The sequence below is a fragment of the Tachysurus vachellii genome, chromosome 2, assembly GCF_030014155.1.
Source record: "Tachysurus vachellii isolate PV-2020 chromosome 2, HZAU_Pvac_v1, whole genome shotgun sequence".
Classification (NCBI taxonomy): Eukaryota; Metazoa; Chordata; class Actinopteri; order Siluriformes; family Bagridae; genus Tachysurus; species Tachysurus vachellii.
In genome coordinates, this window is record NC_083461.1 from 20,759,802 (window position 1) to 20,787,592 (window position 27,791).

The 27,791-nt window shown below is 40.2% G+C and overlaps 2 protein-coding genes across 6 annotated transcripts; both read left to right on the plus strand.

Annotated features, from left to right (window-relative positions):
* The first annotated feature begins 231 nt into the window (after nt 1-231).
* Nucleotides 232-19,094, plus strand: mki67 (marker of proliferation Ki-67). Of its 4 annotated transcripts, XM_060863256.1 has the most exons (16): nt 232-354; nt 834-946; nt 2,039-2,120; nt 3,606-3,721; nt 3,815-3,887; nt 10,806-10,869; nt 10,975-11,661; nt 12,973-13,202; nt 13,283-14,006; nt 14,098-14,219; nt 14,306-14,480; nt 14,566-14,700; nt 14,795-15,405; nt 15,679-16,102; nt 16,226-18,460; nt 18,575-19,094. In XM_060863256.1, the coding sequence occupies exons 2-16, from the start codon at nt 858-860 to the stop codon at nt 18,661-18,663; spliced, it is 5,856 nt and encodes a 1,951-aa protein (XP_060719239.1). In that variant the 5' UTR covers nt 232-354; nt 834-857; the 3' UTR covers nt 18,664-19,094. The 4 variants fall into 4 exon arrangements, with proteins under 4 accessions (XP_060719239.1, XP_060719223.1, XP_060719231.1 ...); XM_060863240.1 differs by having other exon boundaries at nt 14,795-16,102; XM_060863248.1 differs by having other exon boundaries at nt 12,976-13,202; nt 14,795-16,102.
* A 568-nt stretch (nt 19,095-19,662) lies between these two features.
* Nucleotides 19,663-27,066, plus strand: tut1 (terminal uridylyl transferase 1, U6 snRNA-specific). Of its 2 annotated transcripts, none has more exons than XM_060863218.1 (10): nt 19,663-19,798; nt 20,209-20,399; nt 20,537-20,743; nt 20,825-20,939; nt 21,812-21,936; nt 22,338-22,564; nt 22,658-22,767; nt 23,421-23,543; nt 23,779-23,871; nt 25,326-27,066. In XM_060863218.1, the coding sequence occupies exons 1-10, from the start codon at nt 19,723-19,725 to the stop codon at nt 26,435-26,437; spliced, it is 2,379 nt and encodes a 792-aa protein (XP_060719201.1). In that variant the 5' UTR covers nt 19,663-19,722; the 3' UTR covers nt 26,438-27,066. The 2 variants fall into 2 exon arrangements, with proteins under 2 accessions (XP_060719201.1, XP_060719209.1); XM_060863226.1 differs by having other exon boundaries at nt 22,341-22,564.
* Nucleotides 27,067-27,791: the final 725 nt, after the last annotated feature.

The following is a 27,791-nucleotide window of genomic DNA, read 5'->3' on the forward strand; positions in this document are numbered from 1 at the left end:
ACCCCTAGTCGTGAACAGCCGCAGTGTTCCTACGCCTGTTTGAAATAAACAAAATAGTTCCATGCACTAGTACTCAGAGTGCATAAAGGTTGAATTCATTATTAAATATGTACAACACCAAATTCTATGTGTTTATGCTGTGTTTTTCGTTCGATTAATGAAAGCCTCTGTAGTTGTTTGTTGTTTGGCGGAGGGATATGGATGGTTCGCTGTGCCCCTGCACGCGGCGTGCACTAGTTAGTGTAAAGCTGTTAGTTCGAGAGGAGGTTAATATCAGCCTCAGTGGTCTGTTAATGTCGCGTTTTTAAGTTATCGATGGAATATATTTCATCTTGAAGATCTGTATTAACTCAGGTAACGCGTTTGTATACAGCTCTCGTTCTAAAGTATTGTGTTTTTTAATTATTGCCGCTTACAGAACTCTCTATATGACGCGTAATGATTTTGGTTCCTAGTCGTTTTCCGACAGAGCTTTTATTAAAACTCGGTGGGATTGGTGGGTTAATCTTGCGAGCGTTCGCTCATTGGATAATTAAGTGTCCGTATAAAGCGCTAGCCAATGCAGAACAAAGAGGCGGGACGTGTCGGAAAACGTGATTTTGCAGTAACATTTTAGTCGAAATGTATAAAACCAAATAAAGGTGTGTTTTTTTATTTTGACATTTTTACATGCGTTTTAAGAGACTCATAGTAAGTGTGGGTTTCTTTGGAGAACCATATGCTACTAAGGATGAGAGTTTAACGCAGCACGAGTTCGTGGATTTAAGTCAGACATCGAGGATAAACTGACAGTTTTGTGTAATTGTTTTCTTTTCCACTTCTTTATCCACCAGGTAAGTACAGCTGGTGTAAGGAAGATGCCTCTGCTGGGAAAAATCGTGGTGATAAAGAGAAACGGTACAGATGGAACCGAATTTCCACTCACAGCATCCTGTCTCTTCGGGAGGTCAGTAATAAACACTAACTTTGATTTAATTTCTATTTATCATATCACTATAACGTGCTGGTGTACTTAGTCTGTGACTGGACCGTGTGTCTAGTGCGTTTTTTCTGGCCATGTGTCGCTCGCGTGCGAGTCGACTCAATAATTCGGTTCTTGTGAGTGAACGTTAAAAATCGACTTTTCTACTGTACGTGAGCTTTAGGGTAAAGGTAATGTGCTCGACGTTTCTGTCGAATTAACGTAAAAAAAGATATCAAAAACTTTAATATCCGAGCTGTGTAGTCTTTGTGTTTTTGACTCCGAACCGATACATATGAACTGTTTGCGTATTTAATAGAATGTCTTGTGACCAAGAAAGAAGTTTTTCAAGATTTCAATATTTCATCACACGTCCAAACCGCGTTTGTTTGGTTTAGAATCATAAAAACAGTATTTCTTATAGAAGTTGACGCTTGTTTATCAGATGAGCCGATTGATTCGACTCACTGAACAGATCTGAGATTCTCATCACTACTGTTTAAACTCGGGCGGTTTTTTCTGCCATTGACGTCACACTCTCCCCTTAGCGAATCAGCGTGGATTAGACGTCACGCGCTCCAGGAAACGTGCTCTGGTTTTCATGCTTTTTGCTTCACTGTCAATATAAACAGTCCAATGCTGATTCAGAACAGTTATCAATGTTTCTGAACGTTCTTTCAGAGGTCCTCTATACAATGCACGTAAATTGTCCAAGTATAGTCCAAAATAATTCGGATTAATAATGTTTTAGTGTCCTAAAACACAGCTCATCCACTGCAGTGCATCAGCTGCTGTAGATACAAATAGTTATCATAGATTATGGATTTGCTTAATAATCATGGCTGATTTTTAAAACTGATTAATCAAGGTTCATTTCAACGAGTCTCTGTATACTTCCAAATGATATACATTTTTATAAACTATCCGGAATTTTTTGTGTAACACCACATTTCTTGTGTAACTTATTTTTAGAATTCAAGTTGTGCAATGAACTCTATTATCCATGTATCACATTTACTCTTTGAATGTACTTTATGATCTCAATCTGACGTGTTTTTCCCTTATTACGGTTTCAAGGAAGCTTGACTGCGATATCCGGATCCAGCTGCCACAGGTGTCGAAGGAACACTGCAGAATCGAGTTTAATGAAAACAAAGAGGTAAACAATTCAGGAGCGAGTCCCAAATTCATCCACGTGCGGTCCTGAATAGTGTTTTAGTTGCCTATAGGATAATAATTTAGTTCTAATGAAAATAGGTGAATAATCAGATTCCAGTGGAGACAGCTGTGTTGGCCATCGTCTTCATCACCAGCAAAAATGTTATATTAGCAGATTGTGTGACCATGTGTCTCTTTTTTTTTGTGTTTCTTTTTAAATTGTTTCTGATTGTGTAAAAGTCATCAAAATATGCTTGAAAAGCATTGCTAATTGGCATTTGTTATCTGGAATGATTGCCAGTTATGTAGGTGTCATGAGTATTCGGATGTTAACTAGCCACTTGGAGCAGAGATAAGTGTGACCCAATACTACTCTTTCTGGGTTCCTGTAACAAAGCTGTGTCGCCATTGATGTTGCACTTGTTACAATGTTTAGTGCAGGGAGCTGCAAGTGGCTCTTTCATCCCTTTGCTGTGGCTCCCTGTAGATTTGGAAAATAAATATTTAATTTTAATTTATTTTATTTTAGTTAGTTAGTTTTTAAAAAAATGTAATTCTAAGATTATGATGCTCTTGTAACATTAAAATAAACCGTGTTTAATTTGTTTGTCGCTCAAAATGTGTCATAACTGCCGACTTATGAAATCCGACACACAGAGACAGGCGCATTTTTGGTTTGCTGCAGCCGGCAAGTTAAAATTTTGATGTCATGAATACGAAGAGGACTCAATTAGACATTGAACATTTTATTTGAAAGTAACCTTCAACCCAGCTTCTTTTTTGTTAAGGTTAGTTCAAACTGTTCAAAATATTTTTGTTTGCCTGCAGAAATAAAATTTCATTTACTTGGTAACAGTTCATTGATTTCATAAATGCAACACACTACAGTTTTTTCTATACTTTCCATAAAGGTAAAAAACGATATATGCAGTGTTATCTTCATTTTAGATGTCAAATGGGTTTTGTGGCTCTCTGGTTTTTTTTTCCTGTGGGAAACGGATCCAAATGGCTCTTTGAGTGTTTAAGTTTGCCGACCCCGGTTTAGTGAGTCAAAATGGAACCATGATGCACCGCTTTGCTGTGTTTCTTTACTCGGGTGAGAACTTGATTGGGTCCAGAAGCATTTGTACAATGTGGTCTTGTTTCAGTTTCCATAGATCTCTAGTGATTCAACCCTGAATCGACTCGAATGCTGGACTCTCGGGCCAGACACAAGATAACACTTAATGAGACTCACAAAATGTACCAGTTGTTGACATAACAACCAGTGTAACTATACAGGCAACTGACCATAGTCCAAACTGACATGTTGGATCTGCTCACTTTTATAGCCCAAAGCTCTCATCACTGGGTTTTTCTTTGAGGATTTTTACAGATTTACGGACATATTTTACTGCTGCATTAACACTATTTGAATAAAGGCTGTATAAATGTACCTAACATGAATCAACAAAATAGTGTTGGAATTTCTTTCTTTCCCCTTCAGCTTATTTTGACCAACCTAAGCTCAGTGAATCCAACCCGCATCAATGGTGAGGTTCTGCAGCAGTCTGAGCGTCTGAAGCATGGAGATCTAATCACAATTATTGATCGTTCTTTTAGGTATATCATCATTTCTTAATGTCCAAAGCATTGTGTGTAGTTTTATATTTATTTCTCTCATTGTTGGTATTAAGTTGACCTCATGCTTTGCAGGTTCGAGTATCCACCTGCTCCGACTCCAAAGAAGAAGCGTTTATCGACACCTGGTAAAGGAGAAACTGTCAAGGTAAGGGTTTTACCTGAGCGAAGGGTCAAAGTGTCCTGGCACAATGCTGTTTATTTTCAAAAATCTTTTTTCTTCTTTTATTTAGCAAGGAACTTAAGCAAAAACATTTTGGACTAGTTCCATTTTTCACATTAGACACCAGTCCAGTGTGAGCCTTTTCACCCTAAAGGTTTACATTTCACTTATGTTTTTTCCCATTGTAATATTTTTTCTTTCTTTTCACATTGGGCAAAAATTGTTTGGACTGACTACATAAATGTATAATTTGTTATGCTTGTTATTTTAACAACTGTTTTCTTATTGCAATTAGGGCTGCACGATTTAGGGAAAATGTCATATTGCGATTATTGAGGTCAATATTGCGATTGCTATATAATAAACAAATGGTATCATGAGTCAACTTGCTTGGTTCTCAAGGAAAATGCACACACAGATTACTGATAATGCTGAAATTTGTATTTCTCAACTCAAACTAGCAACAACAACAAACAAATGCAAAACGTTTTCAAATTAAAATATTTTTACAAAATAACATCTTTACATAGGGGGGCACGGTAGCTTAGTGGTTAGCACGTTCGCCTCACACCTCCAGGGTTGGGGGTTCGATTCCCGCCTCCGCCTTGTGTGTATGGAATTTGCATGTTCTCCCCGTGCCTCGGGGGTTTCCTCCGAGTGCTCCAGTTTCCTCCCCCGGTCCAAAGACATGCATGGTAGGTTGATTGGCATCTCTGGAAAATTGTCCGTAGTGTGTGACTGCGTGAGTGAATGAGTGTGTGTGTGTGCCCTGCGATGGGTTGGCACTCCGTCCAGGGTGTATCCTGCCTTGATCCCCGATGATGCCTGAGATAGGGACAGGCTCTCCGTGACCCGAGGTAGTTCGGATAAGCGGTAGAAAATGAGTGAGTGAGTGAACATCTTTCCATTACTGCAAACAAACTTGTTATTGTCTCAATAGTACAGCTAAATATAATAAATAGAACAAAGTAATTTCTATGTTCATGAAAATAAGATATTTTGAACATTCTGTCCAAACAGGGATATTTTACCTGGACGTAACATTTTTTTGTATAAACTTTCAAAAAGGAATTTGGGTATAATTGTGTGGTTCAAACCACTAAAACTGTTGTTGGTCATTTACAAAAACAAAGCAACAAACTGGTACTTCCAAATCCTCTTTCTAAAAAGCTCTACTTATCGCTTGAGAGGTTCTTTGCCAAAAAAAACAAGAATATCCACCTTGTCTGGTTTCAGACAGGAGCGATGATTCGATACAACATTACCACTAGTGCTAAAAGCTCTCTCTGATGCAGAGCTTGTTGCTTGTATGCACAGATTTCTGTGCTAGTTTGCATAGCCTAGGGAAGTTTTTTTTTGTGTAACTTCCACCATTTCAGTGGGTCTTCTCCATGGTCTACACTTGGCATGTAAAGGTAAGTGTTGAGTTCAGCAGCCACTGCTTCTCTGAATTGTACCATAGGATCAAATGTGGTTGATGCTGTTGGTGTTGTTGTGTGTGTGTTTTCCTTGAAGAAACTGGCCAGAGTTTTTTCTTTTTGGCTTTAGCAGCAAGTGGATTTTCCACATCCAGGCTATCCTTGTCCATCGCTGCATTGCTTGTTTGGGCTACAGGCTGCTGCTGATGAATTTCCTGAAACAAATAAAAAATGCACATGTTTTAGAAATCTGTTACATAGAATTGTAGCCAGTTAAGTAAACATTGTGTTTTCACTCACTATCAACTCGGAGATGACTCGGTCCTTTAAGGTCTGGGTCTCTTCTGCAGAGATGTATTGTGTCTGGAACCTTGGATCTAGGAATGTGGGCATGTTTAGCAGGTCCTGCGTGACTTCATATTTCTCGTTGAGGTAGTTAAAAATTTTTGATTTGAGTGATTTAGACAGGCCAGTGTCCTCTATGCAGAGCAGGCTTCACATAAGATATGCTCACATAGTGTTCACCTGACAGGGCATCCGTGAAGTCCTGGAGTTTCCTGGAGTGAAGATTCCAGGACCTCCAGGTCCTGCCATGAGCGCAGTAGGTGTCGCACTTTGCAATCTGCAGAGAGAACCTTGGACAAAGCATTTTGCTGCTCCAGGACTCTTGCGATCATTTTCTGAGTAGAACCCCATCGTGTTGAGCAGTCTGTCACCATGGCATGCTCTGGGAGGTTAAGCTCTCTTTGTGCTTCCCTCAAAGTAACTCTCTTCTTCCAGCTATGGGAAAGGTGGCCCACAATCTTCCTGCATATCCCAGTAGCCCGGTTAATGCATTGTGCATTATATTTCAAAACATTTACTAACTACAGTGACTAAAAAACATTCATATTTTAATATTCACACTCTGATTAAATGCCCAGTTCCAACCTAATAGCATAAAAACAGTAATACAAAAATTACAACAAACACTTTAATATTCATGTCACCACTCTAAGCTATAAATGTTAGAGCAGTAGTAGCCAAATAGCTGTGGCAGATGTGTAATTTATACACAACCCTATATATACACAGCCCTAAATAAAATAGGCCACTCTTATTATGATTTGTGGCGCACATAACACTATTTAAAATTGTTATTCTTAAATTAACAAATACCCCAAATAATAGTATAATATTTTATACTATTGTACTCTTAAAAGTACAATAGTATAAAATAATTGCTGTAGCCTAATAACAAAAGATGAAATCAATTTAACTTACCGATGGCCAGATGAACTATGCCCAAAGCACTGGAACCTAGTCACCTCCGTGAAGTTGGCACCCCATAAAAAGAAATAATAACCAAAACTATGCCATTCGTTTGTGCTGATTTGTGCCGCAAAAATGAACGTTTGTGCTGGTTTGGTGTTTGAGATATTAAACATTATTTTTGTGACCATGTGACGTCACTTTCCACCCCAAATCGCTTAAAACCGGCTTAGTTCGTTTGTGCTCGATTTGTGCCCATTTGTGCCGTTAAAACAAACACTGTATCTGTTTTCCTTCCTGAGATATAACCAAAATGTTTTCGGGAACTGTGACGTCACTCTTCACCACAGTTCGTATAAATCACACAAAACTGGTGTCATTCGTTTGTGCTCGATTTGTGCCGGTTTGTGCCGTTGAAATGAACGTCAAGTATATTTCCCCTTCTTAGAAATAACAAAAACAATTTGGAGCTGTGACGTCACTCCACCCCGTGCCGTCCAAATCTCTCCAAACCGGTGGCGTTCGTTTGTGCTCAATTTGTGCCGTTAAAACTAACCTGGTATCTCCGAGCCCTTCTTAAATATAATGGGAAAAATACTTGTTTGTGACTGTTACGTAACCCTCCACCCACTATCGTCTAAATCGCTCCAAAAAGGTGCCATTCGTTTGTGCTCGATTTGTGCCGGTTCGCGCCGCTAAAATAAACATTGAATCTTATTCCCTACCTTAGAAATAACAAATACAATACGGGACAGTGACGTCACTCTCCACCCCACTTCGTCCAATTCGGACAAAACCGATGGCGTTCGTTTGTGCTCGATTTGTGCCTCTAAAATAAACACTGTATCTAATTTGCTTCCTTAAAAATAGCAAACAGAATAAAATAGCGGGTCTAAGGTGAGTAGATATCAGTGGCGTACACCAGAGACATCCATTTATGTGTCAGAATACACGGGACACAGTTCAAATAAACTGTTTAAAAGTTACAATGGTTAAGTGGCTTAATTTTTTAAAGAGACAAGTATAACTAGATTTGTAAAGTTCGTCGCGACAAACTTTGATGTTGGCTTTGATGAAGCAAATTATGTGCTTTATGGAGGTGAGTGGACGTAAGGGACAGTATTACTTTTAGAAGCAAGTGGACAGAAAGCTAGGGTGCCAAAATATTTGGAGGCAAGTAGAGACAAGCATGTGACATCATCTGAATACTCTTGAGGGAGTTTCCCTCATTGTGCTGAGTGTTTTGATATGTCACATGTCTATGTTGTGCTAATTTTTGATTTTCATGTGACATCACGTGACGTCATCAGAATACCCGTGAGGAAGTTCCACTCATTTTTCTGAGTGTTTTGATATGTCACATGTCCATGTTGTAAAAAGTTTTTTTTGATTTTGCATATTTTGGGGTCGGGGCTGCGGCACAACTGAAAGGCCAGTCGGTACACCAATTTAAGTTTGTTCAGAGTATCACCCTAAAGGAGCTGGCCGAGTTTGGTGTAGATAGTTCGAAAGCTTGCCGAGTTATAAACCTCCAGAGTTTATAATGGGAGTCTATGGGGGAAAAGGCCAATTTGAGACCCGGTACCGGAAGTACCGGTACTCGGATCTCTTAGAAAAGTAATAGCAACAAACTTCAGACCAGGTTCTACATATCCGAACATATCCAAATTTGGTGCATGTGGCTCGAAAGCCGTAGGAGTTACTCTTGATAAATTTTTGTCTAAGCTTAAATAGGAAAACTGAATGTTGGCTTCTACAAAGCCAACATAATTAAACAAGCAAGGCTCTATTAATAGCCAACACATATTTTATAAGGAGCTCCTGCATGCATTTACAGTGTATAAATAATTGAGATTAATTAAAAAAATTAGAACACAGAAATATGAAACGATTTAAAAAAAACTTATTTATTCCCTTCATAAGGAAATTATAAAATGTCTGGAGGAGACGTGACCCCACGCAAGCCGTTCTATATACCTATTGTTTAAATACGGTCACGCTTTTTTGTGCTTGCGCGGTGCTAGTTTTTACTGTTTGCCGTGTTTTTCCCCATTTTAACTGTGGAGTTTAGCATTTTAGATCTGTGCTTGAAATTGTCAGGTAAATTGCCAGGTTTGCGTGACGTGAGTGCTCCTTGAGAGATTTTATAATTTCTCAAGAAGTGAATAAGTTAGTTTTTAAATGTTTTTCCTACCGCACAAATGGGCACAAATCAAGCACAAACGAACGCCACCGGTTTGGAGAGATTTGGACGGCACGGGGTGGAGAGTGACGTCACAGCTCCAAATTTTTTTTTGTTATTTCTAAGAAGGAGAAATATACTTATAGACGAAGTGGGGTGGAGAGTGACGTCACAGTTCCCAAAAATATTTTGGTTATATCTCAGGAAGGAAAACGGAAAAAATAATGTTTAATATCTCAAACACCAAACCAGCAGAAACGTTCGTTTTTGCGGCACAAATCAGCACAAACGTAGCACAAACGAATGGCATAGTTTTGGTGATTATTTCTTTTTATGGGGTGCCAACTTCACGGAGGTAACCTAGTCCACTGATTAAGCTCCACAGCTTTGACAACGTTAGTGCCGTTGTCTGTTATGGCAACCTGACGCTCCTCACGGAGGTCCCATGCAGCCAATGCCTCTCTCAAGCCCATGGCTATGTTCTCTCCTGTGTGGTCGTCGGGGAAATAGGATGTTTGCAGGCAGCGGCTTTTCGGTTCAAACTCCTCGTCAACAAAGTGCACAGTTAGGCTAATATAGGGTTCAGTTGTTCTGCTTGACCACAGGTCCGTAGTTGTTGAAAAGAATGTCAACGTAGCCATTTCCAGTTGAACCTCGGCACGGCATTTGTTGTAAAGCTCAGGGATTGCAACTTGAGAGAAATAGTTCCGCGAGGGCAGCTGGTACCTCTTGTCCAGTGTGCGGATCATTTTCTGAAATCCGCCCTTGCTAACGGTGTATATGGGCAACATGTCTCCTGCCAAGCAGTGCGATATAGAGTTGGTGATTTCTCTATATCTCTGTGAAGACCTTTCATATGGTGCAACACATCTGTAATTGTGGTTTGTTTTTTGTCATACAGATTGTTCTTTTTGTTCAGTTGTTTCTTTATTAATCTGGGCTTTTACCTTCTCATGCATTCATCATACTTTTCTCTGTGCTGTTTCAGGTGCTAATATAAGTTTGTCGTGTTGCCACGTGATGTAGCAACTTTATTTTTACAAATTCTGCACAGTACCTCTCTCTGCTCAGTGTTGGATATCTTATAGCCAAAATATCGCCATATAACAGGTAGCGTTTTTTCTGGCCACCAGTTCAGTGTCCGTCTGCTCGGCATCCATCTTCACCTGTTCCGCGCTGCACACTGGGAAAAAGTCACGACATGACCATACGCGCCACACGTGCCACTGCCTAAACTGAAAAACTCACTGTTTTTTTTTTTTTTTTTTTTTTTTTTTTATTAGCGGATAGCGGTGTAGTGTATGAAATAGGCAAACAGCTTTCAGAGAGAATGGGTTGTCATGTCTACACATGCATTTATTTATCTGTAACGAGTGGAGTTGTGCTATCCCTTTAAGAGCAATGTGCCTTTATTTTGTTGTGTATACTAATTGGACGTGCGCATGCATCAAGGTGTCCACGCTTCAGTTATAACACCACGTTTGTGGAAGTCTGATGCTACAACCGATATTCTCTTTTATTTTCATTTTCTCATACTAATGAGTATTTTTGTTTTAGTAACATGTTATTACGGAGGTTTTTCCTGTGTACGGAGGAATAAAACGTTTTTGTTTGACGCATTTGTGAGTTCTCCGTCCTTATTTTTGTGGGCCTAACCTTGAGGAGCTATGCTAAATCTATCTCCATTAACGTGTTGCATATTTTATAAAATCGCAGCACTTTGCGTCATATAATCGCACAGGCTTGATATCGCAATTGCAATATGATTAATCGTGCAGCACTATTTCAAATATTTGGTTAGTGTTAGGATCCACACTTTACACAAACGTCCTCAAAAACGTCCTTGCAAAAGTCCTCCCAAGCAGAACTCCTTTTAGGAGGCCAAGAATGTTTGAAAACTTAACAAACCTTCTTTTAAATAAATTTTTTTTTTTTTTTATTGGGTGACCTTAATAGCATGTCTTCTGAAGGAAATTAGATATTGCGACAGTTTACATGCCACCAAAGGTGATGGAGTCCAACACCTCTAAGACAGCTTTGTCTGTTTCCCAGGTTTTGCAAGACCAGCAGGTGAAGAGCACACCTGGGACCACAGAGAAGTCTGAGCACACCACAGGTAAGCTCTTGTGTTGCATTGCTGATGACTTGTGATTGGCCTTTGCATTTATTTGACTGTTTCTCATTCTTTTTTTTTTTTTTCTTTTTTTTTTTTTTTAAATAGATACCTGTTTGAAAGATGGCTCCAACCTGCTTGTCTGTATGGACCAGAGCAATGGAGATCAGCAGAGCAAAGCGAGCATGGACAGCAACTTGTCTCCCTTCTCTGATCTTTACAACATGGTCAAGCGAGATCTGGCCACCAAACCTGTGTGGAAATCTTCTAGCCTGTCCAATACCCCTCTCTCAAGACCTTCAGTGGACAAACAGGAGATTGAAGAGGTTTCAAGTGAGAACGTTAAGCCGATGACTCCAAAGTCGGCCCAGAAAAAGAGAAGATCCTCAACCGTCAAGTCATTAGAGGGTGTTCAAACAGAGAACCTGTCTGCAGAGGTGAAAACAGCCACACCTGTGGTTCAGGGGATGCAGGTGAGGCATTCAGAGGGCATCAGCATGCCTGTTTCTCAGAAGAAAACTTCTCATACAACACCACAAAAGTTCACCGCTGATCAAGTGGCCCAGCAAATAGCCTTCAAGAGTCCGAGTACCAAGTCACCGAAAGCCAGGAGAAGCAGCACTTCCCAAACCCCAGAGAAGCAAACCATTTTCCAGAATCCCTCAGAATTAGAAGAGTCTGAAGAGGTCAAAGTGAAACAGGCCACTAGAACGTCTCCGAGAGCAAATGCAGGAAAGCGGTTCCAAGTCCAGGATGTGTTGGAGGCTGTAGCCACACCCACTTCTGATGGTGCAGGTCAGTTTTTTACTTTATTGTAAGGTGCAATGAATTTTAGATATTTGTTTATATTTGCGCTAACCATAGCAGTAACCAAAAAGACTGTGTAAAATGGATGGTGCTAACCACATTCCTGTGTCTCTTAATCATTCGTGTTTGTTTGGTCATCTACTGATTGTAGAGCAGAGCCTCCAACAAATCACTACCAAGCTACTGGTAGCTCACGGACCCACTTCTGGGTAGCTCAATTAAAAGTTCATAGAATAGCTACAAAATTGATAAAATCACAAACATCCCGACCCTTTCCAGAGTTGAACCGAATCTGACTATCATACTCCTCTGCATGTACACATACACGTGATTTAATCAATCTATTTTACGCACAGATAGCACCAAGACTGTACATGGAAGCGTTATATAAACTTAAATCTTTGAAACTTTAAATTGAAAAGTTTGGATAAAGAATAAAGAAACATAGCAGATGTCAACTTGGAAGCTGCTAGGGACTCAACAGCATTAGGAATAAAGCAGCCAAAGCAAAACTGCTGAATGAATATGTAGTACTTCACAAAAATGCAGGACGAGCGTGCTGTGAACATTTCTTATTAGTGAAGGTGGGGTTGTAATCAAGTCATGTGAATGCCAATAAAGATAATGTTTTTTATATATATATATATATATAATATGGGTTTGCTGATAAATAACAGACTCCATGTTAAATCTGATGATAGTAACTGCTAAGTCTTATCTGCAAGCCTGTTGTTAAATCAATTGACTCAACAATTACCATGCTGCTTATGTGAATATAAAATTATGTATTGCCAAAAATATGACCCTTCAATATTGACATCTTTTAATAATAAGTTCACACAAATATAGTTTATTCAGCCTGTTTGGTTTATAGCAATAAGCTATGTAAAAAAATGTTAGTAGCTCTAACTCTAGTAGCTCTTGGCCACCTTAATTATGTCAAAGTAGCGCTCAGTGGAGGAAAAAAGGTTAGAGACACCTGTTGTAAAGCAAGCCTTACTTTTGTCATCATAAGGCAGTTGCTTTTTATGTTACTATCTTCAATGTCTTGTAAGCTGTTTATTATTCCTTTTCATTGCTGCTTTTCCTTTTGAAACCGGAAATCAAAGAGCATTGAATGTTTATCATTTACATTTTTTTATTATTTATTTATTTATATATTTATTTATTTTTTGTTGAATTAGTTTCTCAATGTTTAGTTTCACAGAGATACTATTGTTGCTAACAAGAAAATCTTAGCTGGCAGATCTTTTATGCAACACAACCCCTTGCAGACATATGACTTGGCTTGATGTTCAGCAGGTAATGGGCAGCCCTCCAGCAAGAAGCACAAATGTGATGACCTACCACTTCCTGTACCAAAGAGAAAACGTGTGTCCTTTGGTGGACAGCTAAGCCCTGAACTCTTTGACAAAGGCTTACCACCTAATTCCCCCTTACGCCGAGGAGCAACCCCTGGGAGACGTAGCTTGGGGTTCACTCAGAAATCTCACTCGCTTCTGAGACGAGCCTCTACTATTGGCCTGATGGTAAGATTTGAAAATATTGCTTGTGGTGTTTTCAGTGTTTCTAAAGCAGTTGTCTTCTAACGTCTTTTAATGATCTGTAGGGTTATCAGCTTGAAGAGGATATTGCAGAGAGCCCTGCTAAGAATCGTTCACCTAAACAGGCATCCTCCCCTGCCAAGGGCCTGAAGACTCCTTCCCCTGCCAAGGGCCTGAAGACTCCTTCCCCTGCCAAGGGCCTGAAGACTCCTTCCCCTGCCAAGGGCCTGAAGACTCCTTCCCCTGCCAAGGGCCTGAAGACTCCTTCCCCTGCCAGGGGCCTGAAGACTCCTTCCCCTGCCAGGGGCCTGAAGACTCCTTCCCCTGCCAGGGGCCTGAAGACTCCTTCCCCTGCCAGGGGCCTGAAGACTCCTTCAACTGCCAAGAAGTCTCCAAGCCCAAAGGATAAAACCCTGTCTCCTAAATATTCCAAGACCCCTTTACCTTCTTCAAACTCACCAACCCCAAAATCCTCCCGGAGGCAATCAAATGCTTCAGTGAAGTCTCCCTTTCCAAGTGAAGAGTTGCTTCTTAAGACACCTACAACGCATGGCCGATTTTCGGTTTCCCGAATCAGCACCCCGTCACCCGACTCTGTTCACAGGAAAGAAACAAAGGAAGAATCTGTACCAGTAGTAGAAGACCCTTGGAAGTGTGTTACTCCGAGAGCCACTCTGAGAAGAAGCGGCATGAAGGCATCGGCTCGGAAGACCCCAAAGAGTGTTTTGAAGAGCGCGCTTGATGTTGTGCGCTCACGACGCAGTGGAGCATCACGCGCTAACTTGAAGGGTAAGGTTGATGTGTGTTGAGGCAAATATCCCACACACCCACCCAACACACAATTTTCTTTTAATAAGATTTCTTTTGTTCCTGTTTTAAGTTGTGAGTTCCTGGGCTGACATTGTGAAATTTGGACAAGCTAAGCCTCAAATGGATTTTGGTACTAAGAAAACAGCAAACAAGAGGACAGCAGTCAAGCAAACTAAAGTGACTAAGCCCAAGGTAATTTTGCTGCTTTCTTTTTCTGTTTTTAAAGTTTTGGGTTCTTTTAAAATTGTTGTTTATGGATATGTGTACTTTGTCTGCAGACACCTGCACACAGACTAATAGACCACACAAGTACTGGACATGCGGATTCTCCAGCCAGTATAGTTGTAGGCAAGGCCTACTTAAGATCTACCAAGCTTGTTGGTGCCGCTCCTAAAGTAGTATGCAATGTTGCCCTGTTTAAAAAGGATTTGAAAATGGATGAAGATCTTACTGGTGAGCTGATTTGATTCAAGATTAACACACAGCTCATATACAAAATATTTCTTCTCTTTCAATTCTCCAAAATCTTTGTTTGCAGGGGTATCGGATATCTTTAAAACTCCGGCTAACAGTAGGCGGAAGAGTGCTTTTACAAAGACTAATGTGTGTCCAGCAACACCACTTGTTGGTGAAATGACTGAAATCTCAGTAATGAATACTCCTGAGGAAACTGGTAAGTGGTGCGCTTTTTGTTTTTGATTTTCTTTTTTAAATAGGTTTAGCATTGTGAATGTTCAAGACTAAACTCATCATATATTTGTTTATAGGTGAAATGGTGGTGTCTCCTATGACTGTTGTGTCTACTGCCAAACTGGGCCGCTACAACAGTGAAGCTGTGAGCAGACTTCTCCAGGACGACCAGGATGGAAGTTTAATTGAAGAAATGGATGACTTGGTTGTCCTTTGTCCATCTGAAGTATCCACAGTATTAGATATGCCTAGTAAAAATCAGACCAAGAGCAAGAAGGCTGTACCAGTCGGAACACCACAACACAAACCAACTCCAAAAGAATGCCTTACAGGTGTCAAGAGACTCATGAGAACACCTAAGCAAAAAGCTGAACCTATAGAAGACCTAAGAGGCAAGCTGCTTAAGACACCCAAAGAGCCAAAACTCCTCCAGGAAGTGAGTTTTGAAGGTGTTAAAGAACTCCTTAATACACCTGAGCAAAAGGGGACTCCTTTAGCAGAAGAATTGACTGGATTAAAGAGATTGAAGACTCCAAAAGTTACGATAAACAGCCCTGTGGTGTGTGCTGTGGCCTTGAAGAGACTTACCAAAACCCTCATGGATAAGACTGAGCAAGAGGAAGACCTTACTGGAGTAAAGCAACTGATGAAGACACCCAAGCAGAAAGAAGATCTGGTTGAGGAAGACCTGACAGGCATTCAAGAGATGATGATAACTCCCAAGCAGAATTATCAGCTGATTGAACCAAAAAAACAGCCAATCAGAGAAGATCTGACAGGCATTCAGCAGATGATGAAAACCCCCAAGCTGAAGAAGAAGCCAGTTGAGGAAGACTTGACCGGTGTTAAGCAGATGATGAAAACCCCCAAATTAAAGAAACAGCAAGTTGAGGAAGACTTGACGGGTGTTAAGCAGATGATGAAAACCCCCAAATTAAAGAAACAGCAAGTTGAGGAAGACCTGACTGGCATTCAAGAGATGATGAAAACTCCCAAGCAGAAGAACCAGCTGATTGAACAGAAGAAACAGCCAATCAAAGAAGATATTACAGGCATTCAGCAGATGATGAAAACCCCCAAGCTGAAGATCAAGCCAGTTGAGGAAGACTTGACCGGCGTTAAGCAGATGATGAAAACCCCCAAATTAAAGAAACAGCCAGTTGAGGAAGACCTGACCGGCATTCAAGAGATGATGAAAACTCCCAAGAATCTGGTTGGGGTGAAGAGCTTGTTTCAGACCCCCAAGAAGAAAGGTGAGCCAGTTGAAAATGACTTTGGAATTGATAATTTGATGAAGACCCCCACGCAAAAAAATGGGGTGATTGAGGATTCCGTCATTGTTGAAGATCTTGAAAACTGCAGTTCTGGTGCTTTGCTTGTTGAAGGTGAGTTAATGCTCTGCTGTGTTTGCGCACACACCTGTTTAGCTTTTGTTTTATATAGAATTATGCAGAATTGGAAATTGAGTGCATGTATGCTAAAACAGGTTAATTCTCTCTTTTCTTAAGATGCCTGTATGAAGTCTAAAGGGAAGGCAAATATCTGCCTAGATGGAGATGTGAAAAATGATACAGAAGAAGCTGAAACTTCTTTCCAGGAAGTGAAGGAGGAGCAAACAAATGTATCCACTTCTGCTAAAAAAACTAGGTGTGGTGCTAGAGTAAGAATGGCACAGAAATCCCAGAAAATTCAACATCAGGTGGATTCAGATTCTCTGCCTGCTGCAGCTGCTGGAGTTCAAGAGGAAACCACTGCAGATTCTGCAAAGTCTGTTTCTACTTTGCGAGGAAGGAGAGGCAAGTTGGTCATTGAAGTCTTTGAGAATGTTCTTGTACAAAGTCCTGCTGGAAAGTCTAACAAAGGAAGAAACACTGAGGAGCAAGTTGAGGCTCCAAAATCATCTCATACCTCTGCAGGTGATGAACAGGTAGCACTTAAACCCAGGAGAGGACGGAAAGTTGAACAAGATGTTGAGGATTTGCAGGTAGATCCTGTTATCTCCATGAAGTCACCGGCTCCTGTTAGGGGGAAGAGAGGAAGGAAAGGAAAACATGTATCAGAGAATCCACAAGAACCAGAGCCTTTAGTCGAAGCTTCAGTTGAGGAGGTTGGGGTGGCATCAAAGAGTGCTGAACTTCAGCCATCAGCAGAGACTGAGGCACCAGTTAAGACCATCACCAGAACAAGGAGAGGCAGGAAGGAACCCACAGTGGCTGTAGAAAAAGAAACCTCAGACACTAAGAGTGCAGATGCTGTAGTGGTTGAATCTGTAGCAGAAAATACCAGGAGAGTCAGGTCAACAAAGAAGGAATTGCTGAAGACCTCACAAGTTATGGAATCTCTGGAAACCACCCCGATTGTTGTCGAGTCAGATTATGTTGATTCTAAATTACCAAAGAGTACTGAAGCTCAGTTAGCAGCAGAAACTAAAGATCCTGTTAAAGCTAATTCAAAACCAAGGAGAGGCAGGCCAACAAAGAAGGAAATTCCAGTAAGAGCACAAGTTGAGGAAATCTCTAAACACTCTTTAGATTCTGAGGTACTGCCTGACGAACACACTGAAGTTCCTGTGAAGTCTAGACGAGGAAGAAAAGTGAGTCCCGTGGCTTTAGCTCCCACAGAAGCTCCCACTGTCAAGTCTGGTCGAGGTGCTAGAAACAAGAGGTTAAAACCACAGGCAGAGGATGCTCCTAATCATGCAAAATATGTCATTACAACAGCTGCTCCGACTGAGGAACCAGCAGAAAAACCAGTGGTGATAAATGTCAGACGAGGCAGGATGCCAAAATGTCCCAAAGCTCAGGTTTTGGATGACTCTCAAGAAGAAGCGCAAGATACACCCCGTATTGACTTGGAACCCGTTCAGCAGTTGGAGGCACCTACAGTCAGATCAGCCAGAAGAAAGTGCACAGCTACTGTCGAGGATGAACCAGAGGCTCCAGTTAAAAGAGGGCGTCGTGCAGCTACTGTTGAAGTTCCTCCTCCAGCTGTCAAGTCCAGCCGTAGTAGAAAAGCTGCAGCAAAATCTGAGCCGGAGGAAGTCACAGCAGATGCCACAATAATGGTGGAACCAGTTAAAGAGACCGGCAATGAAACAAAGGTTCTGGTGTCTGTGACTAATGAAACACCACTTACCCAGGCAGACTCTGGAGTAGTAGCTAAGGGTGGAAGAGGGAGAATCACTAAGAAAGCTAAGGTCTCAATCAAGAATACCTCAGTCAATGAAGCTGAAGAAACAGCAGTGGAAGAGCCTCAGCTCAAGAAGAAGGATGAAGCGACAGATAAAGAGGATCCCTCAGTTGCAGAGATAAAAATATCAGTCAAAGGACGCAAAGGTAGAGGGGCAAAAAAACAAGAAGATCTGGAAATGGAGAAGACAGCTGCTGAAGAAAACACCCTACCAGTCAGGAGAGGAAGAGCAGCCGCTTCAGTTCTTTCCCAAAACAAGGAAGTAGCCGCTTGTCCTAAAAGGGGGCAGAAAAGGAAAGACATGGAGACTGTAGCTGAGGAAACCGTGGATACAGAATCTTTACCAAAGAGGAAAAGGGGCAAAGGAGCTGGTGCAGAAACTGAAACAGTTACAGCTGTAACAAGCAAAGGAAGGAAGACAGCAGCAAAGAAGGCAGAAGAAACCTCTGAAGTGGAAGCTGAAGAAGCTCTTAAAAAAGGAGAAAAACCTGTAAGAGGCCGGAGAAAAGTAACTCTGGAGGATGTTCCACCTCAGGCAGAGGATCCTGTCCCAGGTAAGTTTTCTCCACTTTCTTTTAGAGACCTGTTCAACTTTTTAAACCTGAATAAGTGAAGACTTGCATGGATTATTATATGGATGTTCAAAAAAGACTTTATTTTAATTGCAGAAACAGCCACTCGGCGAGGAACTAGAGGTCAGAAGAAAGCAGAGGCAAATGTCCCTACCGCTCCTGTAAGACGGTCAAGAAGGAAATAAAGCACTGATCTTTGGATGATGTAAATAATCTTCAAGACTGAGGGGTTTTTACATATTTGGACCATTTTAATTGTTGTGATGTTTTTTGTATTAATTCTTTATTTTTATTTTATTTTTTTATGAAACATTAACATGATTTTTAAAATGTTTAAAAAAGTGTAATTGTTTTTAAAAATCATTTCAAATTTTCAAATTTATTTTTTTAAAGTTTGAAACATTTGGGGCATTTAAATGCATTTGTGTTATCCGAATTGCTTCCTCACCCCCTGAGCCTTCTGTCTCTCTCTTCTCTTCTTGTTTTGGGGAAAAGTTCACTTTTATCTACTTGTGTCCATCATATCCTTTATTTCTTTTATCTGCCTATTTTAGCAGTGTTTGTATGTTGAAAAAAAAAAGTCCTGATAATAAACAGTCTGAGGATTGGAAAATGAGCGTCGTCCATCTTTCCATCATTTAATGGGAACTGGTTTAATGCTTTTCGTAAAATATCTGATAATATAAATATATTGGTTTGTTGTTAAACGTCACCAGAATCAGATGAGATCACCTTTCATGGGTAGATGACCATTGGAAATTTGATTAAACACAAGGAAGCACAAGTTGACGATCAAAGCAAGAGGATTTTATTTTTTTTTTTAATTGTATGTAGATAAAACCTGTTACGAACCATTAGGAGTTTTAATAGAATGTAATTGATTTAAGTTAAATTAATTCATTAAAGTGTTCTTTTGGTGTTTAAATGCTATCGATATGGCTAACATAATATAGGGATATATGATATACTATATATTTAAGCTATAATATACTATATATTTAAGATATAATATACTATATATTTGAGATATGATTATACTATATATTTGAGATATGATTATACTATATATTTGAGATGATATATTTTAATTTTACAAAGTTTCAAAAAATTCTATTTTCAATTCTATACTCCGCACCACCTCCTAAACGGTGGGGGCGACGCATCGTAAATACAACAGCTAATAAATCAACGAAGAAGAGGACTTGCGGAGGAGGAAGATTTGAGTTTTGTGTTTGCGACGCACAATGGCGACCGATCCAGACATCAAAACACTAACAAATGGATTTATTTGCAAATTATGCGATGTTAAGATTCCTAACGGTAGGGATTTTTTTTCTCGACAGTCGAATTAATGTAGCACGGCTAAATACGCTAATACTAAACTCGTTAGCTTAGCTTGCCGTTTTGTTTACGTTTTCAGCACGTTGTCGTTAGCACGAGTTAGCGCGACTGCTGAGAACATATTAAAACATGAAATGTATCTGTTTCTGTTAGTTCCTGAGATATAAATAAACATAACCTGGCAACAAATCAATAAAACAAACGTATTCACTTAGTAAACAGTTTAGCTGCAGATGAAACTTTCTAAGGAGTCGGTTCTTTTAAGTGACTCATGTGATTTTATGATGTAGCTGTAATGGAGGCTTTTACCCCTGATGTGCACTGTCTTTCCCACCGTGAATGTTGTTGTTTTTTTATCGTCCTGATGTTTTTTTTTTTTTGTTACTCAGAGACGAGTTTAGTGGCCCACATGAAGGGGAAGAAGCACCAGCACTTGTGCAGACTACGGGCGAAGAGAAAAGCTCAGGAGGAGAACAGCGTGTACGTCAGCGGCTTCAAACCCGACACGTCTACGAGCGAGCTGTCTGAATATTTCCAGCAGTTCGGACCCGTGTCCGAGGTCATCATGGACAAGGAGAGGGTGTGTGTGAGAGATGCTGCAGTCATTAATATTGACAGTGTGTGTTTAGGTGCTGGAAACAGTTCTGGGTCATGATTATAAATGGTCCCAGTGCTGATCCCTAAGGGACACCATATGTGATTTGTGTTTTTGTGCAGAGTCTGTATGCCATTGTAGAGTTTACAGAGAGCACGAGCACTGAGGCAGCGTTGGCTCAGCTGCAGCATCGTTTGGACGGACTAAAGCTCCGCGTAAAACCCAGAGAGAGAAAGGAGTTCAAGCTGGCCAGCAAGGGGAAGCACGACCGAACCAAACCTCACATCAGCCTGGAGAAGCTCAACCACGAGCTCTGCCTCATGTCGTCTGTAAGTACTTCTTTCTTCATCTACACTACCACCATCACCACACACTGCTGATAAAGATCCTTCCCCTTCCTTTCCTCTCAGGTAAACGAGCAGATGCAGAAAATGGTGGAGATTTTCCAGCTGAGTGAGAATGACAGTAAAGCAAGGCAGCTCCTCATTCAGCTCCTGGAGGAGGTCTTCATCGAATTTCTACCAGGTCAGAATCCAAACCTGAGGTGTGTCTGTGCGAGCATGCGAATAACAAAAATGATCAAATCACAATATTCCAGGATGTTCCTATGGTACACAATGCATATCACAATATTTTAGAATATTCCACCAGTAAAAGAAACTGGGGGGAAAAACAAAAAAAAACTATTTGTTTGATGACGCATTTATTTCAGCTGCAAAAAGGTAAGGCAACATTGAATATAAGCAAAGTTATAAAGTTTGTAAATATAAAAATGCACAAAAAATGTTACAATTGTTGATTTAATTGTTTTCAGCAGTGTCATTAGGCTAAAGTTTGAATTTTAAAAACCTGTCATGTCGCCCATCAAACCTGCAGAATGCTCTGCTTGCCTCTTGCTCTTCTGGCTCTTCTAAATGCCCTTGAATGTAAGGTCTGAATTTTGGATTTGAATCAAATCATGACGACTGTCAGGTAGACGGCAGGAGGTTATAGATTTACATAGATTGAGATTCAGTGAAAAAGAGACAAAGAGATAGAAGGATAAACAAAACCCACATCCAGTTATTAGTAATATGAATTATTGCAGATGAATAGTACAGTATTTTTGTTCTATATACTTACTAAAAAAAAAAAAAGAATCAATGACCTGGGACAACACTGCATTCAGAGATGGTTATAACATTTTCTATGTGACCTGAACACTTAGAATAGATCTCACAGTGTGTTTGGTTGTATTGCTTCTCCCTGAATCAGCTCATAAGCAAACAATTGAAGCTAAACTCATAATGTGATATTTGAGGCATCTAAACTAGTGAATTGTGCCCTATTTAACAGTTAATATGCTCAATGTGATGCATGACTGAAATTCAGTCAAACGTTTTATTTCTTTTATACAGATTGTCAGATCGTTCCATTTGGCTCCTCTGTGAACACGTTCGGTTCCCACTCGTGTGACCTCGATCTCGTCTTGGACCTTGAGAACACCAAAGCCTTCCAGAATCGCACCAGAATGTTAGAGCAGGTTTGTGATCATGGCTCCTACACACACACAAACACACAAAAACAGATACACTGAGGAACACTTGAGTCCATTTCACTCTATTTAAAAAATAACTGACACTTTATTTGACTCATAAATTGACTCAGAGAATTTTGAGGGAAAATTAGCATAAAAAATAATTTCATCTTGTTAGTACGTGTGAATAAGGAAGTAAAATGAGGAGCGGCAATTGACTTTAACAGGGATAAAACCACAAAGTTTTAAAAAGGGACTAAAGAAAGAAAAAAGAATTAGATTTAAAGCTGAAATGCAAAAAGGTAATTAAAAGGGGTCTACATTTAGTTAACAATTAAAGGAGTTAATAAAAGGAGTTAAAAATAAAAATGCATTAAAACAGTATAATTTTCCTCCTCATTGACCAGCAGACACCCGAGAAACAGTCAGAGGATGGACAGTCAGAAGACATCCTGTCCGACATCAACCTGGCCACGGCATCCCCGGCGGAGCTGCTGGAGCTGGTGGCGGCCATTTTGAGGAAGTGCACACCTGGAGTGCATAAGATCCAGACAGTGAGCAGCGCACGCCTCCCAGTGGTCAAGTTCAGCCATCGGCAGCTCAACCTGCAGGGAGACATCACCATCAACAACAGGTACAGCAAAACTCATCGTCATTTTTTATTTTATTCAAGCTGGAATAAAGGTATAAAAAGGAGTTAGTCATAATGCTGTTTTGCTGACGACAGGCTGGCGGTCAGAAATACGCGATTCCTGCAGCTCTGCTCGGGGCTGGACTCCAGAGTGCGCCCTCTCGTCTATACTGTGCGATTCTGGGCCAAGCAGAAACAAATTGCAGGTACTGCATCAGAGTTCTTGTTCGAATGCATCATAAATAGGATAGGTTGTATCCCGTGACTCTGATTTCTTTATTTCCCCACCGTGACCAGAAGATGACAGCAGAGCTTTAGCTTTTAGTCAGCAACCAGTCACTGTGACTTATCTTAACAATATAGTGTTCTTTGTAAGAGGCAGGCTTTCTGTGGGGCAGGTGAATAATAATAATAAAAGTAGATAAAACAATAAGTAAATAAAGTAAATCAGATTTCAATAGGCATAAAGTAGGCATTAAGAGTTTCATTTAAAATTCAAATAAAGTCAGCAGAGTAAAAGTGCATACATTTAAATACTAAAAAAATCGGAAATATAACAGGAGAATATTATACATTAAAACAATTAATAGAAAATATTATAGCAAAATGAATAAACATTGTAAACGCTTAATGAATACTGATGCATTCTGACCTAAAACGGAAAAAGCTTGCAATGGGGTGCCAAAACCTTTAATTCAGCGCGTTTAATTGAGGCAACTTGGACAAACTGGTGGTTAAATCATTTTAGAAACAGAAACCAGCTCAATATTCTTCACACAATGTGGTTGATGGTGTCTATGTAACTTTTTTCATCAGATCTGCTTTTATTGTTTACATTGTGAATTTTGTTTTTGCACAGGAAATCCATCTGGCGGCGGGCCACTGCTGAACAACTACGCGCTGACGCTGCTGGTCTTATTCTACCTGCAGACAATCAGTCCACCTGTACTGCCTTCAGTGGAGCAGCTCAAGAACATGGCATGTACGTACACCTCGTCTTATTGTTTTGTGTTTTACTGTAAAAATGTCTTGTAGGAATAAAAAGAAACACAAAGTACAGTAACTGTTAGACCTCAGATGTAGCTCCAAACGTAATTACAGTGCTATACAAGAGTCACATTAGTGTTCCGCACTTGTGTTGGAGTTTGACTAAAGCAGAGGGCGTGTCGTAATTACACATAATTCAGATTTTTTTTGTCATGACTTGGGTTGTATAGGTGAGGAGGAGGAATGTGTCATTGACGGATGGGACTGCACCTTCCCTAGTCAGCCGATCGGCGTGCCTCCTAGTAAAAACACAGACGACCTGTGTAAGTATCATATTTAGATACTGGAAAACAACCTGTTTTGTAGAGAAGTGCACAAAAATGATTAAAGCATAGAAAGACGTTTCATATTCACCTTCACATTCAATTGACTTAATACATTTCATTTCAAAGACAACCTTCAAACCCCATCAACATAACAGCAACATTCAATTTTTTTTAATGGGCTTACTTCAATATTCCTTGGAAAGAAATAAGCTCTATAATAATAATTCTCTGGTTTAAAGTTATAAAGTGTGACTGGGATCCCACTGGGGCCAACTGGGGCCCTTCAGAAGTTATAGACAAACTAATCAGAATGATTGGAATGGTTGGAATGAAAACCTGCAACCACACCGGCCCTTTGTGGATAAGATTGGACAACGCTGCTAGAGTCACTAATCACATGCAGCAGGTTGCTAACTGTTGGTAAATGTTTTATCTTGGTCAGGGTAGGGACAGGTTCAAACAAAAACAACTAATGGATTGGATGGGATTAATGAAATCTACTGTGTAGTGGGTGGGGTTGGTCAGAATATCTGCAGGAGTGGGATAGGTCAGAGGTCTATTAGAAAGGGGTGGGATTGGTAGTAAGGTCAGGAAGAGGTAGATTTTTACAGAATAGCTTAGGGAGTGGCAGAATTGGGTAGAAGAACTTTGCTGGTGGAAATGACAGAGTTTACTCGTGTAAACATTTGTACAAACAATTCCTTCAGGAGTGGAATGAGTTAAACAGAATTCCTTGGGCCGCAGGCAGCATTAGTCAGACTTAGTTTGAGGATGGGTCTGATTGGTCAGAATTCTTTCAGGAGTGGGGGAGTGGTCAGAACCTGTGAGGTATCTCAATTAATTCAGGAGTTTGTTAGATGCACCATTTTTCAGCAAATGTCGATGGGAACCATGACCATCTTGTTTAACATCCTATTCCAAGTTTAGTTTACCCTTTGCTGATATAATAAGCTCCACTCTTCTGTAGGAACATGTAGGATGGCTGTGAAGATTTGTGTTCATTCAGCCACAAGAGTATTAGTGAGATTAAGCACTAGACTGGGGTCTGGGGTGCATTTGGTGAGTTTCAAGAGTGTTCAGGGATTAAGGTAAGGGCTCAGTGCAGGACACTCGAGTTCTTTTACTCCAACCTTAATATACCATGTCTTCATGTGTACTTTATGAAGTGTTTGGGCCTCTTAGTTCCATTGAAGGGAAACTGTAATGCTACAACACACAGAGACATTCTATGAAATTGTGTGCTTCCAACAGTTTGGTTAAGAACCACATGGGTCTGAAGAGCAGGTGTCTTTATACATTTGGCCCATGTAGTGTAGGTCAGAGTGTCTCCGGGACCAGAGAAGATCAGTCCAAATTCCCCGAATTCTGGTCCCCCAAGGATTATCTTTTCTGTATGTTCTCCTGTTCTTTCCCAGTATCTCATTATCTTCTTTCCCCTTTCTCTCTGTCAGGCACTTTACTTTTTGGTTTCTTTACCTACTTCTCCAAGTTTGATTTTCCTGGATCTGTGCTGTCTCTGAGAGCCGGGCGCATTCTTCCCATCACAGACTTTCTGAGCAGAGATGATATGTCTGATACTGCAGAGAACTTAGACACTGCAAGGCAAAAACCAGCTGAACACCCTAAACTTGGACCTGTAAACATCCTGGACCCATTTGAATTCTTCCATAATGTAGCTGGCAACCTTACCGAGCGAACACACAAGAATCTACGCAGGGAGTTCTGCGAAGCTGAGAAGTACTGCCGGAGCCAGCAGTACCAGCGCAAGTCATCGAAGGGCAAGTCCTGGGGGCTAGTTAAGCTTTTCTCACCACATGCAGAGGGTCCCTCTTGCTCACATGATGCATTAGAAAAAGTCCCGGAGATCAACATCCCATTCAGGGCAGCCATTTTGACACCTTCTTTCCGTACAGAGCTGAGTTCAGCAGGAGAGGCATTCCGAGTCCTTTGGTTCAAAAAGGTCTGCTCCACCTTGGAGGTGGTGTTCAATGAAATTCTCAAGTGTACACTGTCAGACCATGTTGAGATCAGTCAAGATCAAACCTTCACTAAAGATGATGGCAAAGATGTGGAAATTAACAATAATCAGAGTCTTGACAATTCCAGCCATCAGCACACAGTTCAGTCTGGAATAAAGAGACCTTTCTCCATAGAGGAAGGTCCGTCCTGCTCTTCTTCACCCCAGGGAAAGAGGATGAGACTGGATCCAACAGCAAATTATCCAGAGGTGGTTCACTGGAACTGGACACAGAAACACCCGGTGTGGGCTGGCCGAAGGAAGATCCGGAGAATTTTACTGAAAACAAGTGATGAGTCCTCCAAGCCTGAAGGGGGCTGCAGCAGCATTGAGAGCAGGGTGACCCAGTATATCATAGAGAATGACTCAAACCCAAAGGAGAAAGTGCAGTTCAGGGTGGATGCTGTTTTAGCCGGCAATGATGAGTGCACAAATGCGGTGCTTAAATTTAAAGCAACTGATGATCCTGCAGGACATTTTCAAGACTTCTTCCATTTTCTTGATACTTTCCTGCCCAAGATGGTGGAAACATTGTTGGCGAAATAATCATTTTGTTCTTTGACTGCCCTTCCTGCACATTTCATTTCTATTAAGTAGACTATTGGGTCTATTTGAATATAGACACAAACATTAACAAATGTTTAATATAGTTTGGTTGTCGTCTGGCCTTTTTTCCCCTTATTTGTACTCCTGTAATTTTTTTGTGATTAGTTATTCATTTCAAAGAAACAAATTGTTTTGATTTAAACTAGTTTGTAGTATATTTTGGTTTGTTTATTGTCAAAAACAAAAGTTATAAGTGCAGGTTATTAAACATGAAGCTATCAGGTTATGGTCTTCAGCTTCTGCTTTTGATGTGTGTTCCATTTATATCCATTTATTTATTTATTTCCGAATTAATGCAAAAGGTCTGTTTCCATACATAATCTTAACCGTCCCAAGGTTTATGTTGGAGGTATGTGTGCACCTGTCAGAACTTTTAATCCATGTTTAACTCAATGAATCATTTCGCTCAAGATCAAGATTTAACTCACTGAATTCTTTTGGTTAAGACCAGGGACGGTTCTAGACCTTTTTTAGGGTGGCTCCAGCCCCCCTGTCTGTGATCTCAGCCACCCTAAAACTAAAAGTATAATTTTTACTTTCATAAATAAACAATAAAAATTACATTAAAATGCAGGACATGTCGTTGATGGGAAAGAAAATTATCTTTCAGTTTGATCCAAGAGCGATTTTTTTTTTTTTTTTTTTTTTTTAAACTTTGCTTTTACGCACGTGCGTTGTAGTCTTTCAATAGTGCGTTATCAGCTGTCTGCTTTATTTGAACGGAGAAGCACAGGAACGTGCAGCGTGCACGCGCAGTCAGAGCTGGAGGCATTTATCTATAACGTTAATCGTCGGAAAGCCACACAGACGGCAACCAAAAGCAGTGAAATTTCACTATTCTTATTACCAGAGTTGACAGCACAAACAAAATATTAATGCAAACAATCTATTCAATACTAAATAAAAATAATATTTATTGATTTGGTCTTTGTCTTGTGAATATGTTTTATTAATGACTGCATTAATTGGACATACTGTTTGTAGAGAATGCACACATACATGAACTGATTTGATTCAAGACTGGCATCATTACATCATGCATATAATTTTGGTGTCCATGTTTGCCATTTAATAATACCATAACTTTTGGCTTACTATGTAGTCATATAATATATAATATAAAACTCTTCCTGTTTTAAATTCTCACTGAGGGCTAAACACCCTAACCAAGATTCGTTTCACTCTTTATTCATCAGATCAGTACATGACTCAGTGAATTGTTTCAGTTGTGGCCAAGATTCGCCCATTTCTTTCAGCAGGACAGTGTTTGATTTGCTAAATCTTTTCAGTTGGG